General features: G+C 35.4%; 1 protein-coding gene across 7 annotated transcripts in view; it reads right to left on the reverse strand.

The window, feature by feature from the left end:
• DGKB (diacylglycerol kinase beta) overlaps window positions 1–17,298 on the reverse strand; it is a 347,802-nt gene that overhangs the window by 311,699 nt on the left and 18,805 nt on the right. For 3 of the 7 annotated variants that reach the window (XM_021388186.1, XM_021388187.1, XM_021388184.1), the window contains exon 2: window positions 2,822–3,070. In XM_021388186.1, coding sequence (XP_021243861.1) covers window positions 2,822–2,891 — 70 coding nt within the window. In that variant the 5' untranslated portion in view covers window positions 2,892–3,070. Of the gene's footprint in view, window positions 1–2,821; window positions 3,071–11,955; window positions 12,093–16,821; window positions 16,873–17,298 lie in introns of those variants that run through there. The other 4 variants (XM_021388182.1, XM_021388188.1, XM_021388183.1 and 1 more) reach the window with 3 other exon arrangements.

Here is a 17,298-nt window from a genome sequence, read left to right on the forward strand (position 1 = left end):
TGATTAGTACAAGGCACCTGAGCATATACTCTCTTTGGATTTGTCTATTTAAGGTAATTGTTTTGCATCAATTATAACAGATGCTGTGAATCACCCACCTAGTACCAACATCTAGTATTCAATCGTAGCAGTATAATACAAAGATATTAAGTGTGAACTCTGAATTCTACCCATAGAGCCCGGGTTAATCATCAAATCATTGAATGATTTTGACTGGAATGAGCCTTAACAGGCAACTAGTTGCTTCCCTCCTGTTGTGGGAGCTTGTCCAGGGCCCCATCCAACTTGGCCTTAAACACTTCCAGGGATGGGACATCCACTACTTCTCTGGACGGCCTGTGCTAGTGCCTCACCAATCTCTGACTAAATAATGTCCTCCTGACATCTAACCTAAAACTCCCCTCTTTTACTCTAACGCCATTCTCCTTGTCCTATCACTATTAGGTTGTGTAAAAAGTCTGCCTCCACCTTATTTATAAGCTCTTTTTAAGTACTGGAAGGCTGCAATGAGGTCTCCCTGGAGCATTCTCTTCTCCAGGCTGAACAAGCCGAGCTCCCTCAGCCTTTCTTCATAGGAGAGATGCTCCAGTCTTTGATCATCCCTGTGGCCCTCCTCTGGACCTGCTTCAACATCTCTCTTGTGCCAGGGTCCCCAGGCCTAAATGCAGTTCGGGTGATGGGCCCTCACGAGGGCAGAGCAGAGGAGTACAATCACCTCCCTCACCCTGCTGGCTACCCCTCTTTTGATGCAGTCTAGTCTAACACGCTCCTCTCCAACAGAGAGTATCTCTTCATGTTTTCTTTTAATTTAGTCCTTATCATTCAGAGTTATTATTTGCACACCAAAATGTGCGTACACTAATAGATATCAGCAAAACTCTAATTTGCTTCAGTCTTATGATGTGCATTATCATCAAATACATGCATACACTGAACTCAGAGATTTAAAGCATCCAATGTATGCCTTTACAGTCACTTAGAAGAACAATTCTATTCATATTCCAATTAGTAGTACAAAAGTAATTCTGGTTCTAGTGACCTCATTAAATAGATGTGATTGTCTCCCACTAACAAAATGATCCAAAAGTGACTGACATCCCAGATGACAGGTATTTTAGAGACTCTAGTCTATATTTTGTAAATTTAAGATAGTGCATGTGTTAAAATTTTCCAAACTTAATATCATGTTGTAATTCAGATTAAGGTTTATAGAGTAAGGTATGTACACCAAACTGAATGAAAGGCTGAGCAAATGACAATACTAATTATCAGCAGGTGAGTGGAAAGTAAATCCTTGATGTACCTTCCCTACTGTATTTCACCATCTTTCAAAGAAACCCACTCCTTAGCACAAGGCAAGGCAAGGCTGAGGACTCATAGCCAAGACTTTTTGGCATGCATCTCCCACAAGTTTAACCTTCCTACAATACCTTCTAGCAATCAAATCATCTCTCCTTTCTGCAAGAGACTCCAGAGCTCTTTTGGTACTACAGGGTATTTTATTTCAAAACCCAGAAACCTCATCTAGTCTTCTCATTTCTCTTAAAACTTTTATTAAACAATAAATCATTAAATTACTCAACTTCATTCTAAAGCATGAATTATCATCGCTGATTCCTGCACAATTGGTTTCACCATTTGCAACTAGCAGTATGAATACAGAAGAGCTGATACTCTTGATAGAGAACCGTGTCAAGGTTACACAACCTGCAGTCCTATATTATGAAAGGATTCTGAAAGGAGACCCACTAGTGACTCTTACACACTGAAGAAAAGTGTGCAGTGTTTTGTTGTTGTTTGGTTGATTTTGTAGTTTGTTTTTTTTTTTTAATAAATAATCTAACTTCATCAAGCCAGCCAAACTCAGGAATTTTATAGTATTTATTTCACTGTCTTGCCACGTTCAACAAAAATCCAAACTTCATAAAGTCCCACATAGTTTAATTACTATACAGTAATGAGTAAAGACATCTACTGTAACAATATTTCATATCTCTGTACGTTAGATAAAAATGTAACTAATTCAAAAATGCTGGACCTAACTTATTTTAATAAACAAAATTGCATTTATAAGTCTTAATCATATATTTAAGGATACTGTTATTCAGACATTTAGGAGAATTAAATTGGACAGATCACAGATTCAAAACTTGGCCCATATCTCATTTATATTCCCTTGGAATTATATACCAATGCTTATATACCATTAGCATTTTTTTCCTAATTGTCTCAGACATTAAACTACTTACGAAAAGAGGCATCACAGTTTCATACAACTAGCAGCTTCCTATTCCAGACAGCCAAAGGAAGCTTGAAAAAACACAGTTCAAAGCCTCCACATCTTCATTTCATATGAAAACACAAATCTGAACATAAACAATCCAACCAATTGTATCATTTTGTCCTGATATTAATAGCCCTTCCAGGAAAGCAATGATTTTATGGTTATTTTGTTAAATTACTACACTGATACAATTAAGTAGATGCCATGGTGCCACAGGTGAAAAAAAAAATAAAAGGAATCACTGATCTTAATTTTACGTATAGGCTTTATGCTTTGTATAGAAACATTTCCTTTAGTAATACATCACTAATCAATAAATCTAAAGATATTTTCTTTGTTTTCAAAAATTTTTTTTATCATACAGGAAAATTTCTGAAATAATCTTGACCATTTCAAGTTCAATTTCTATCAGACTTTACAAACTACCACTTAAATTTAAGTTCTCGTGTTTAGTACTTTGTCCTCTAAGCATGCAATTCTGAGCTATTAAATGAGAAGTAAAAAGATGTAAAAATATATATTTCACAAAGTACTTACATTCTGCATATTTCTGAAGCTGAGAGAACTCTCCAGGACTAAGGTTAAGCCACTTCTCCTGGCTTGTCATAATGGCAGTAATAGTCCTCGTTAATATCAGAAAAGCATTCCTTTTGACCCAGGTGACACAAACTCCAAGATTTGTAGTTTCAGTTCATAGAGCTTGAAGATTTGATAGATGGCATCAGTCTGAAGTCTTTGATGCTATGAATTGTTTCCAATTTGTTGGTTCAGCAGTGAGTTACAGCACTGTCAAAAGAAGGTCAAACATAAGAAGTCTAAATACCAGTTTTAATACTGGAGTAATTGCAACTGAAATATTTTATCACAAGAATTCTTTCTCAAAATATGTCCATACAGTATTTGTCCACTTTTATTTTTATAGGTCTTTCCAAACGTTACTTTTATAATTTTAATTGCTTATGTGCAGCAATGATCATCAAATATTATCATACCAATCAAATTGCATCCAAACACCTTCTGTGAGGATGTTTCTGTTTCAGTAATATCTAAAGACGCTATCTATCAGTAAAATTAGATCCCTATAATTTTAAAATGGGACTCAGGTAACTAGGTTTGTATCAAATCTGTTGTTGTGTAGTACTGTGTGGTTTAGTCAAAAACATTCTAAAGTTTCTATCTCCCAGTGTCAAAATGAAATTAATTTTATTTAGCAATGTGGTGGGAAAATCAGGAGAGCTATTTAAATATTAACTATTCTAACAAAATAGTAGGGGGTTGATTTTTAGGATCTGTCACAACATTGCAGAACACTCTAGTGAAAAATCAAACATAACTGGCATTGTTGCAAATTAGTTCAGACAAAAAGAACAAATTCTGGGTGTCATCTCATTCCAGTTTTACAGAGTTTTAAACTCTGCGCGGCAGACCTTACAAAGGCAATGCATTAGCAACATCACACCCTGCACAACAGGTAGGAGGATACTTTTCATCTAATTTTAGCCATGTGGCAGTCATGCATCTCACCCAAGGTTGTCATCTAGGGCTCCCTCTTTAATCAGCAGAAAGAGAAAGGCAGCCTAGACCAGTAACTAATCCCTCCAGTTTCAACATAATCTCAAGATGTGATGAATTACTTCTTGCAGTATTTATATTTCTCTATTGATTGCAGAGGTTGCCTAGATGACAAGTTTAGACTAGAAAGCTAATTTTAGACCATAAATGGAATCTCTTTATATGCCTAGCAAGGGTGTAATTTCCAAGGGTCAGATTACAAAAAGAGCAAAGGAAAAATTCAGACCAGAAGACACTGACATAATAACAGTTTCTAAGGAAGAAGTTGGCAGCTGGGAGAGGAGAGAAAAAAAGGCACAAAATTTCAGATTGAGGTGGCAGAGGGAATAAATCAAAATAAAGAGTACCTAGGAACAGAAACATGTAAAACAAACAAACCACCCCTTAACTCAATGATGGGTAACATTTTTTTCCCCCTCCTTATCTCATATATAAATATAATATATATATATATATAATATATTCCTAGACAAAGGAATTCAGGAAGAAAGACATCTTAGTCCCTAAGCATACTGTCATCACTCTCAGGCTCCTCTTGTTGAATGACTTGGGTATATACACTTATATTAATAGAAAGTAACATCATCCAAACACAATATCAGATGTGTACAACCTATTTGACAGCTGCCTTGTCTTTTTCAAGTTTCAATCATAGGAAATTCTTACTCTCTTCACTTCCTCAAGTTGGAATAAAACATAAGGATAAGATAGAAGATAGATCTATATACCAAAAAAGTAGTAAAAAGCAAATAGGATCATTGAGATTGGGATGAAAAAAAAACCACAATATTAATATGGACAAAATTGGCCAAGAGCAAAGCTCATCAGCTCTCAAACATCAGTAGATCATACTCAGTGTCAGAAAAAGGGTAATAACTACAAAAGATGAAAGTGACATACAATCAAAAAAGCTTAACATTCTGTCTTGAGAGCCTCAGTCCTCTTATTTAAGACAATAAAAAATAATAATGGTCAAAAGAGAATTTTTAATCAAATTAGAGATGTTTCATTTCTGACAGGTGATTAGATTGCATTGAAGACAATTTTATTTCTTTAAACATTTTTTTTGTACTCTTGATGACTGATCAGGTTTTACTTAAAATGGTTTTATATTTGCATTGTTGATTTAACAGATTCAAAATTTTCTACCACAATTCCATCTATTATTATTTATTACTAACTACAGAAGCTTAATGGTCCGTAAGAATAAACATTGTTGAATGCTGTACATTTAGATTGGTTATTTAATATCATGTTAAGCAGTCTATCATTAGAATTGCTATGGCTAGCAAAATAATAACTGCTGTGGGTCCTAAACAGATTGATCTGCTCCCATGTAATATCTTTTGGACTATGTGGATTGTTATGTCCACAGCTCATGGGAAAGTCAATTGAAAAATTTTGATTTTCACTGTCTTTCTCCAACTTAAAATCTAAATCAGCAACTCTGAAACAGGACATCCTTTCTCCTTTGCTAGATATCCAGGCTGTCAACAGTGTTGGAAGAAGAGGCAAGACCGGAAAACAGCAGCATCAAACAGTGAGTTAATAACCCCATATAAATCACATTAAGGTATACAGTTAAAATATACAGGATGGCAGGTAAGGAACTCTTCCACTGATCCTCTAAGAGTTTGACATATTCCAGGAAACATGCATTTGTGCAAATATTTTGTCAGTACCTGCACAGGTACAACTCACAGCTCACTCAACCTGACACAAAACAGATCTCATAATAAAGTGTTTCTAATGTTTCCTAATTAATAAAGCATTCATTTTATCACAAAAACAATTGGATAAAAAAAAAAATCTTTCTCCTCTATACCCTGACTTTAAGAATTTTTTAAATTTTTAGCCTCCCTTTTATAACTTGATGTTCTTTCTGGATTTTAGAGTTTACATAGTCTTTCTGTCAGGATTCCTACCAGTTCACATAACCAACCTAGGAAGTAAAGCTTTGTTAAAAACTCTACAAATCAAATTACTCAGCATTCAGCCAACACTGCTAACAAACTCAGATTTCTGCAAATTCATCATGCCACTGAAATTTCTCTGAAGAAGCCAGGCTGAGAAGTGAAGAAGAAACAGGAACATACAATGGAGAAAAGATTTTAAAAAAAAGGGGGGGGGGAGGGGTATATTTTCTACATGCCAGCCTCGGCACCCAAATAATCTCATCACAGCTCACAAAGTCCTCACTGCAAGGAAAATGAGTTTTTAGAAAGTACGGGGAAAAACTATTACTCTCAGTTCTACAGAAACAAATCAGCAGTATTGAGTTCAGCCTCATACTTCCTTTCCAGAGGATGACTGCGGCCTGTACAAACAAGTATGGCATTCAACAACGCTAAGAGCTGGGTCCTGCACTTGAGTTGTAACAATCCAAACCAGTGGGACAGGTTTAAGAAAAGGTGGTTATAAAGTTGCTCAGCTGAAAAAGACTTGGAAATGCTGGTCAACAGCTGGCTGAATATGAGCCAGCAGTGTGCCCAGGTGGCCAAGGCCAACAGCAGCCTGGCCTGCATCAGAAATAGCATGGCCAACAGGACTATGGAAGTCATTTTCCCCTTCTATGTGGCAATGTCCAGGCCTCTCCTCAAATGCTGTGTTCGGTTTGGAGCTCTTTGCTACAAGGACATTAAGTTGCTTGAGTGTGTACAAATTGCAACAAAGCTGGTGAAAGGACCAAGACTAATGAGAAGCAACTGAAGCAACTGGCATTGTTCAGTCTGGAGAAGAGAAGGCTGAGGGGAGAACTCATTGCTCTCTAGAACTACTTAGAAGGAGGCTGCAGTCAAGAAAGTGTCAGTATCTTTTCTCAAGCAATAAATAATAGGAAATGAGGAAACTGCCTCAAGTTGTATCAGTGGAGGTTTAGGAATAATTTCTTCACTGAGAGAGTGGCCGAGTATCGGAAAGGGCTTCCCAGGGAGCTGGTGTACTCCCCATCCCTGGAGGAATTTAAGAGACGTAGATGAGGCACTAAGTGACACTTTTTAGCAATGGGACTCAGCAAGTCAAGCTGATGCCTAATCTGATGATCTTGATGATCTTTTTCAACCTAGATGGTTCTAAGATTCTAAATACATTCAGTTTTTCATATAAATAAATTTCATATAAAGATTTTCAATAAATTCAAGTCCCTCCTGAAAGGTCTTCTGGGTTCATCGTCACTGCCCTGACAGCACAAAACTTCTTAATACACACCCTAAGTAGGTTTTCTATGTAAAACATAACAAGGAAAGCTGAAAGAGTGAAGAAAATGGCCTTTGGAATTATCTAGCCACTTTTATACTTCCTACCAGTCCTTCTATAATCTACATCTCATGTACAATTTCATCAGTAATTTGCAGTTATTTCATAACAGGGGGTAAGGCTGATGCCAAGAAGGGGCGCAAAAGACAAAATGATTGATCTCAAATAAGCATCTTCTATTCTATATATGAATAAGACCTTCAAATCCTTTTCCCCCTCTTTCCTTTAAATTACTGACTCAAACTATCCCTCTCTCTACATGAAAAACAGAGCTGTTAAAAGACTAATTCATTTAGCCTACCATGAAAATCCTGTTTCAATCTGTTTCTGTTTTTATTAGGAAGGTGGAGGAGCGAGAAAGAACATGAACCCTAAGGAGAAAAGTTTCCTTCCAGGCTTTGAGGGAAACCATAGTTCTCCACATGACTGATTACTGATTTTTGACTGAATAACATGAATAAACAACACAGAACATTTTGTACTTTAATTGTTGTACAGGCTGAAGCAATTATGCTTTTTGAGGAGTTTTCTGTACAGAACATACTTGACATTTTCTTCAGTTGGGTAAATACCTTCACCACAGTTAGCTGGGTTCTGAGATTTCAATGTTCACACCTTTTCCCAAAGGAGAACTTTTACGTGTCAGACACCACATGCTCACACACACAGTACACACATTTATATACGAAAAAGTATTCTCTATTAACTCCTGAAACAAGATCAAAAAGTTTAAAAAAAAAATTAACAGACAAGACCAAAGCATCTTTACACTGAAAACAGTGCCATTTGTGGGCTTGGTAAACAATGGAAAAGTACACTTTTAAAGAGCACTTGCAAAAAGTAACTCTGCCTTCCTGTATAAAATATATTCTTTTGATATCATTTTTCAAGACCTAAATGGTATTAATACAGAAGGGATTGCGATGCACTCTTTCTATCCTAGTAAACTGTTGAGATCAAAGCACATAGTATTTCCTGGGCACTGAATGACCACTTTTGCTACTGAGCACTAGAACATTCTCTTCACTAAGGCTGCAACTGTCAACACAATTGAACATTAAAACACAACAACAGCAACCCAGCACAAAGACAAAAACAAATTCATTTCATAAAAATGCAGACACTATTTATGGATATACCAGACAATTTGTGAAAGTATTCTTGCAGTTCATTTTACACTTCATAGAAAATCTTGTCCTTAACATCAAGAATATCCCAAGTAGATGTAGTTGAAGGTTAGTCCTGAACAGTTTGTGGAGAAACAAAATGCCCAATCAGGAGCAGTTACTAATCAGTATTCTGGTTTTGTCATCATTTTCAATCACAGGAATATTATGACTGTTTCCTAACTGTTGCTGGATTAATTGCATGAAAGAAAAAGAGCCTTGATGGCAAAATAAATTTTCCTATATAAACATAACATGCACGCTTTACATAATGTTGTCTTGTCTTTTCATAGCATTTAGCATTCAAAATTATTAAAGTCATTTTATTAATAGACACTCTTAATTTGGCCAATAACGCTTACTGATGTATATTATAACTCAAAAATATTAACTTTATACACTCATGCACTGAAATCAGTGACAGTTTGTTTGCCAAGCTGAATAGATGTCCCTTTAAAGGAGTAACTTGAACACTGCCCAAAAGCATGCATGTTTTCCTGACTATTTTATCTCTAGGTGTACTAGTTTGGGGTATGTAAAAACATTCATTTAAATTTTAATACAAATATGAGGGCTGTATTCCAAAGATAAGTGATTATTCTGATTTTCTTCCTCAAATTATTTATATGGAGTATGTCAGTAAACACTAGGAATACATGCAGCACACACACACAAAAACATTGTGATATGAGAAGGCAAGAACTTGAATATTTGAGAAAACATTACACTAACATAGCCTTCTATGAAAATGAGAAATATTAGCAACGAAACCTGTACACCAGTCAGTGATGGTCAGAAGTCAAGACAATGGCATCACTTTAAATATATTTACTTACAGTTTAAACATAGACATATATCTTTTTTACTTTGGTCTTCAAGCACCTTAACTTCATCCAGGGACTACTTTAAAACTATTTACTTTCAGATAGATCTTAAATATTTCCAACTCCTTCTAGACTTGCTATTTCCAAATTGCTACACGAAATACTTGTCCAATATTCTTTTTACTTGTCAAGTCAAAAGAACTACACATGGATTTTTCACCGCTTCCTTCACTAAAAGAGATATTGAAATAAATGAAGTACAAGCAGAAAACTGGGACAAGAAAATACCAGAATGTTTATGTTCTGTGGTGCTTTAGATTTTTAAAGGCGACTCTTCCATTAAATGTTCTCTCATTAAATAATGTAACTAAATAAGCTAAATAATAATAAAGATAATAATTAAAAAAAAACCAGACACCTTTTCAGATTGGAATTTATTTTATACTTAAAAAGGAAACAGTGTATAATCTAAAAATCTTCTCCAAGAGTCATGCAGATCTTCCCAATGTTAAAAAATTCCCAATTACAATTCTAAGAAAATAAATTTTTAAAAGCAAATGGAGGAAATGTGAGGAATTAGTCATTCTTCTTACCATTTTACATCTGTGACTAGCAAATTTCTGCATAGGGGCATTAAAGTTTGGTGCCATTTTCTTTGGGACTAAATGGTCACACTATATCACATTTTGCTTTTGTGAGTAATTGATTATTATTTTTCCACTTCTAGGAAGTTATTATCCATGTCTCTGGAAAAGATATGCCTGCTGTGCCTCCTGGCCAGGGAGGTGATAGAGTCATCATTCCTGAAAGTGTTCAAGAAACATGTAGATGTGATACTTCAGGACATGGTTTAGTAGGCAATACTGATGGTAGGCTGACAGTTGGACTAGATGTTCTTAAGAGGTCTTTTCCAATCTTAATGATTCTATTCTATGACTATAAAAATATTGAAAATACGTGAGAGTAAGAGACAAACACAAAATTGACCCCACAAAAAGTGGGCAATAAACTGTTTAGACAGAAAAATCTCTACAAGGCTGTTAATATTTTGAAATGGTGAATTCCAAAGTTGTTATTTTCAGTGTGAAATTCTTCTTAAAATAAGAATAAATCACTAAAACTTATGACTAATTTAATTACATTAAGCAATGTAATCTGGCACAGAAAACCCGGGATTCAATAGGTGTAATTATGTAATATGCAGGAAGTTCGCCACCTTTCCTATGAAATACAATTTTAGAAGTGCACACTTTGGAAGGAATCCTGCACTGAACTCTCACATCTAGCACCACAAATATGTGAGCCCACTGTAGCAGAGTGTTCAGCTCTTTGACTAATATCTGTCATGTGTTGTTCCCCTTTTCTTTCCATTGCCTCTCATGGGATTAACTGTAAATTCAACATAACAATTAACTTCTGTTACCCATCAGCAACAGAATTTTTTGTGTAATTGTTTGGTTTAATTAATCTCACCAATTTAGATGCTCCAGGGGTCATTACACCAGAGTTAGGCAAAGCTGAAAAGTGTAATTTACAGCTGGGGAAGATTTCTGATGATCCTTGATTTCCTGGGGCAGAAATTCCTACTTCATGCTCACAAATAAGCCTTTGAAGAGATATATTTTAGTCTTGTGACATAACTGTTCCACTCTGCTTGAGGAAAAGATTTGTTAACTGCTGACCTCATTTCAAAGTTTTATGCAGTTTTAAAATAAGCTGAGAATAGGGCAGTTGAGTAGCTTCTAAAAAATATGCGAGATATGAACTCAATTTAATCTTCAACAAGAAATCTGTGCAGAGAATAGAATACAAATTAGCAGACAGGTGAACAGATTTTGTTGCAAAAAGATGCTACTTTTTTTTTTTATTATTAGCTGAATTTTTTTTTTCCTCGGGGAGAGAGCTACATGCAGAAGTTTTGCAATCCTGGGATATGAATAGCCTACACTATGTCATTGTCCACTGGGATAGTGTTGAGCCTTCTAGACAACTACAAAGGGTTTCATATTTATTTAATTAGTATTGCTATTAAAAAGTTCAGTGACAGTGGAATAGCAAAAGGGATTTCAAAAGTGGGAGGGGTCTTGCCTACAGGAACATACATCTGCAGATTAAGGAAATTATGTGATGGCAGCAGAATCTGTTCAAATTCAACTCCATTAATGTCTAGGTTTAGGAAGGCTCTGTTAACATGGCTACCTGTGTGTTCTTACCTCCTGTGCTGATGGTATGTCCATTGCCACCAGAGGCATGGGTGTAGCATGTTGCATGAAATCTTTTAAATATCTAAAAGTATTGGTATTTAATTGTGCTTTTAATTATGATGGTATATAACTGTGCTTTCATGCAACCTAAGTATGTATTCTTTTCCCATGATGTTCAGATTTCACTGTGAAATTTTACTTGTGCTTCCCTGTGTTTTCCTCATCTTAAGGAGCGGGGAGGGGAGAGGTTGGGAAGGATGATGCTCTCTACTCTTTTCCTTGAGGATATTTTGTAGCATATATTATTATTGTATTTTTAAAATATTTCTCCTCTTGGAAAAGACTCAAAGACTCTTCATCTCTATTTTTTCTTGTTGTTGTTTTCCCAGGATGTTCTTTCTCTTCTGGCTAATTTTCTCTCTTTAAGAGTTGCAATTAATTATTCTTAGTAGGAGCTTATGCTTTCACACAGTAGTCCTTGGCACCAACATTATTGCTATCATAAGTATGATTATTTAAAGATAAGAGAAACAGAGGATTGGCAGACAGAAGTAAAATATAATGGATGAAGATTTCATATACAACTCTGTCTTCAAGACTGCAAAGACATACAGGAAGTTTCAAGCTAAGTACAGATTAAGATCAATTACCTGGATTAATTAATTACTTAATTACACTGAAATTATAGTTTGAGGGAAAAGGGTAGTTGGATTCTTATTACATCTTGACAGCTGCAGTGTAACCGGCCACCATGAGCTCCTAAGTAGCTGGTTTTGCCATCTTCCAGTTCTTTTCCCCAGTATGACTACTAAACTCTAGAACCATTTGTTTATGTTGTAATAAAGTGTGTACAAAATTACGTGAGAGAAGACAGAGGATAAGCCTGCACAAAGTTCTTTTAACACTGCAGTGGATTATTTGCCATGCACACACACACACAAGCGCATATATATATATATATATATATATGTATCTGCTGGGCTCACCCAAGGGATGTACAGGATTTAAGCCAGAGCAGTTTTAATGTTGTCCACTAACTGTAGTCAGGAGTAAAGAAAGTACTATATTATCCCAATTCATTTTCACTTTGAACATACCAGAACACTTTTTACAGCACTAGACATCTTGTAATGCAGGTTGTCCTTCTGCTATTGTTATTTGTCATAAACTGTAAGTGATCTGCATATACCTCTGAGTCGTAAACAATGTCACCTGAAAACCATCATTTTCTGTGAAATTCCTTTTCCCCAGAGCTTTAAAAAGCGAAAGACACAAAAATTTGGTATATTTCATATTTTAAAGATAAGACAAACTGGGGAGGAGTAAGGGGGAAACTTAGTTCATTCTGACAGCATTTTAAAGCTGTATATCACAAAGCCTTGCATATTAGAACACAGTGACTAATTAATTAAATAGCTAAAAATCAGAGGAATTATAAGGAAACCAGAATAAACACAAAACAGCAGAAGAAATTAAAAATGTTTTGCTCTGCTTAAATTATTAAAGAATCCCTCTTAGGCTCAAAAATAAAAAGTGTAATAAAACGTATGGCAACTTGACAACGCTTCATTTGTTCTTCTGTAAATGGAATAAGCATATAACTCAACAATTACTCTTCTGGACTCTACTCCCACACAGAACAGAGATACCAGACAGAAGCACTACCTCTTCTCTTGTAAAAGCAATCACTTATTTACTGCCTCCACTAATGTATATTCTTATCCTTTTTAACAGCAGCGCTAATTACAAATGACTGTAAACTAGCATCTTTTTCACTAGGACAGTGTACAATAGCTTGCCTGCTTTCACTCTGCAATCTGTTTTGCCTTGTTAAGTTTCACAAATGAAGCACTGGGTTGCACACACCGCACACCTGATGCATTACAACTCAGCAAGACAGACAGCCCTGTCCAAAACACACAATAAATAAGTAAATGAATACCACAACACCAAATCACTGAAATCTTGCTAACTCAGAATCTGGCAACCTCACATTTCAACTCATGAAAACTAAATAAGTTTAGGTAATTATCACTTTCAATAAATGTCTTAACAAAAGTTGAACATTAAGAACAGGTAAAAAGACCTCATATTAATACAGGAGAATTCCTCTGCAAGGTGATAGCATATGTTTGAGACAGGAATTATACTACTGTTTTTAAAAAAGTATGAATATGATTAAACATTCTTATTCACAGAATCATATTATTGGATTTTAGTTCAGTAGAAACTGTTCTTTCAAGAACAATTTTTACACAGCAATATTACATAACAAGTTTGCTCTACAGGAAGAACAATAACACCTTTCGCAGTTAAAAGACTGCTTTAAAATCCTCTCTTCACAGAAGCTCTAGTCCTTTTAGATTGTTTCCCTTATGCAAATCTGAAAATGTCACAACTTAACTTTTTTACTTATCAGTGTAAATGTGTCATGGTTTAATGATTTTTGTTATCAGTATACCACATCATAATATCATGTAGTGCACTGGGAGCTAAAGACTTAATGTTCCAGTTCCACGGATTGTCGATAGTTACAGGTATACCTGTCTCAGAGGAGAAGAAAAACTAAATACCCCAGAGGACTTTTCGTTTCTGTTTTCCATTCGGAGGGAAAGATAAAACTGTTTACATATCACAAAACAGCCCTTTTTCCCTTTCTGCTAGTCTCTGCAGAGTGTGCGCTTCCTAGCCATCTCACCTTCAGCATTACACTAAGGCCTTCAGTTTTTGGACATTCTCTCTCTTATTTGATTTATTAGCTTCAGTTCCAATTATATTGTTTTATGTTGTGTGTTATCTTGCCTTCCTATACCTTAATAAATTAACTTTCCTCCTCGGATCATTGCTTCTGTTTTGTTTTTAGGTCCATGTCCCTACTCTTTCCCCTTTCCTGGGGCATGGGACCACGGGTCCCCCTGCCCCATTAGTCACAGAACCGGGACAAACCAGTCCGTAAACCGCTGACAAAATGTTTTTGTTTTTTTAAAATCTATTTGAGACAACCTTGCTTCAGTCAGTATGCCTTCAAATATGCCTAAGACAGTTATAAGTATAGTTTTAAACATTAAAATATTGCCCCTACATAATTTCCACATTATCCAGCAAACTGCAAAATTACCTACCAGCTATGTTCAACTTCCTATTACTAAGTGGAGATAATGGAAAAACATTGCATTACTTCTGAATTGGCACAGAATTGTTAAGTCACATTTTATTTTTCATTGTCAACATTTTTATCCTATACAATAAGATTATATAGGTCAGATCATACCAAGTCTGCAACTGCTTTAGTACTTCTACCTCCACAGAGAGAGGGAGTCCTATACAAAGTCCTTACTGAAGACCTGGTTGCCTGGCTGTTTTATGAAAAGACTGCATATGAAATGTGCATATGAATGCTTTTTGTTTTTAATAAATAGGCAGATATTTTAGGGATTATGAATGTTTCCCATATTGTGGTGTTAAGAATTGATCCATAAAGTTTTTAAATGAAGAGATTTAGAAAAGTTTTGGGTGACCTACATTTATCAATAGGCACAGAATTTACACTTTCCCTGTGAGTCACCCACGTAAAACTCATCTGTCATCACTGCAGATGCGTGAATTTTAAGAACTGCTGTGTTAATAGAAATAGCACCGTTTAACTTCATTAAATTAATCTTAATTTTTGAGGCACTCCTTTTATTTGTTCTGTACTGAAACATGCCTAACTAAATTCTTCTACATGCAGTACAAACCTAAAAAAGTTTGTTCCACTTACACCCTTTTCATATCACAAGAACACCAGATCTACGTGAACTGTAAGTCACTGGGTTTACTAAAGTCATTCTATTTTGGTATAACTTATGAAATTTTAAAAAGAGAAAAAAATCTCAGTTTGTTACTTAAACCTTTTCCCTGATGAGCTCTTTTTACAAAGATTATGTTGTATGTTAAAGTTTTACTTACTGATGACACAGTTTATGTTCTGAGAATATTCACCAAAGATCAGCTAAAGCTTTGTAAACCTCCATACTCAAAAGGATGAAATGCACCAACAATGAACTTGTTTATACGTTTCGGTGAACATTCACAGAAGTGTTTTTGCTGTTCCCGACAAGCTTTTATGATGAATTCATTCCTTTTGGTGATACTTGCAATAAACTAATTCAATAAAATAGATCATTTGAGGCACACCAAGTGCTCTTTTACCTGAGAAAAAGGATTGCTACCAGCTGCAAGAAAAAGAATCAGAATGAATGGTTATCCACAGCAGGTCATGTAAACCCATGTAAATCTATGATTCAAAATGACAGATGCTTAGTATTAGGACTTACTTCCTTAGAAAAACAGGAGCTACACAGGCCAGGCACTACACTGCTTTTCTAACCCAAACTGAAGTGCCTGACCTCTGATGTTCAGTGCTCCCTAAGTATGCTTTGATTTTCTGCTCATTCTTTTACAAGTTGGTTTGATGAATAAAAGAGATGAGAAACATTAAGTAACTACTAATTATGTTATCATTATTATATGTTTGTATTATAAAAGCACAAGCTGAGATAAGATTGACTACAGCACTGACAGTACTATGTACACATGGGACAGACCTGCTTACTCTTAATTAAATAAAGTAGAAAATAAGTCTATCTCATTTTACAGGAAATAAATGGAGAACTGAATTTCCTAAAAAAGAATACAGATCTAGTGTTGAATTTTAAAAAGTGAGAAGATCTCAGTTGGCATTAATCATTGCATTTTACATTCACCAGACATGCTGAAACATTTGTTCTCAGATAATTTGCTCACTATCACACAGGAGGCATGGGGAAAATTCAGGAACTGAACTGAGAACTGTAATTGAATATATTTAAATACATGAATAGTGCTAATTTATGTATGTCAATAAAACAGTCCGACTCCTTAACAGCTTTATTTTCCCTGTCCTTCTAAGTTTGAACCAGTAAATTTAAGTCTAAACATCCACAAAAGTGTACAATATATTAAAATAAAGTTCTACATTAAATATGATTACTCCTCTAATTTTCTAAATCACAGACTTTTAATTAACATTCTGTCTGTCACGAATAACTAAGTTTACATAATACTCCACTAATTAAAACAAGTAGTTCACAGTATTGCTGAGGAAACGTTATCACTTACAGATTTAACTACACGTATCCAATCATGTCACCGTTCTGGAAATCTGAGGCAGCTACTTAATCAGTTGTGTGTGTGCGCTGTGGCTTGCCCTAGGGCCCTGGTTTTCCAGTCATCCCTGCTGGGGACCTGGTTGGAAAATATCACAGCTTCCACTGATTTTCAGCAGTTCCATTCCTCTTCCGCAGAGCTGAGCTGAGCTCAAGCCCAACCCCTTTCCAAAATAACACTGGGAAGATGTGCTGAAGGCCTAAGCCTACAACCAAAAGGACAGATAAGCTCCTAACATACCAACCTATTTGTCCCAGTAAAAACAACCTAAATAAAAGGAAGATGACAAATCTGAGCAATGTGCTTTGTAGTACAAATCCAGCACCTACCTCATAGTCAAGTCTTAATTGTTGTGTTGTCTTTTCTCTCTGGTATGTATCCTAAGCAGAGTAAAAATAAATAAATAAGTACATGAAGACTACTGCTACTTGGAATATAAAACTGCATGATGCCGAATTGCCTACTTTCAGAAGCAAGTGAGAATTTCCTGCATTTAGCCTCTCTCAAGACTTAGCCTTCTCAAATATGCAAAACAAATTATTATTCAAGAGCCTGTTAAAGAACTCCAATTTTTCTGAGTAGTTTCCAGTCCTTAGGGTTCCCAGGCATCAATTTCATAACTAGATTCAGTTTACATTTCTTAAATTGGCACAGCTAAAATAAGAAAGTTATTTATTTTGGCATCCTAAAAGAAAGAAAAACATAGAATTAGCATACCTTTGAAATCCATTGCAAAAGTATCCTTTTCTTAATAAAGCATCGCATAATTTTGTTCCCTACTTCATTTCTCTTCAGGATAACAATAC

This window comes from Numida meleagris, chromosome 2 (assembly GCF_002078875.1).
Source record: "Numida meleagris isolate 19003 breed g44 Domestic line chromosome 2, NumMel1.0, whole genome shotgun sequence".
Lineage (NCBI taxonomy): Eukaryota > Metazoa > Chordata > Aves > Galliformes > Numididae > Numida > Numida meleagris.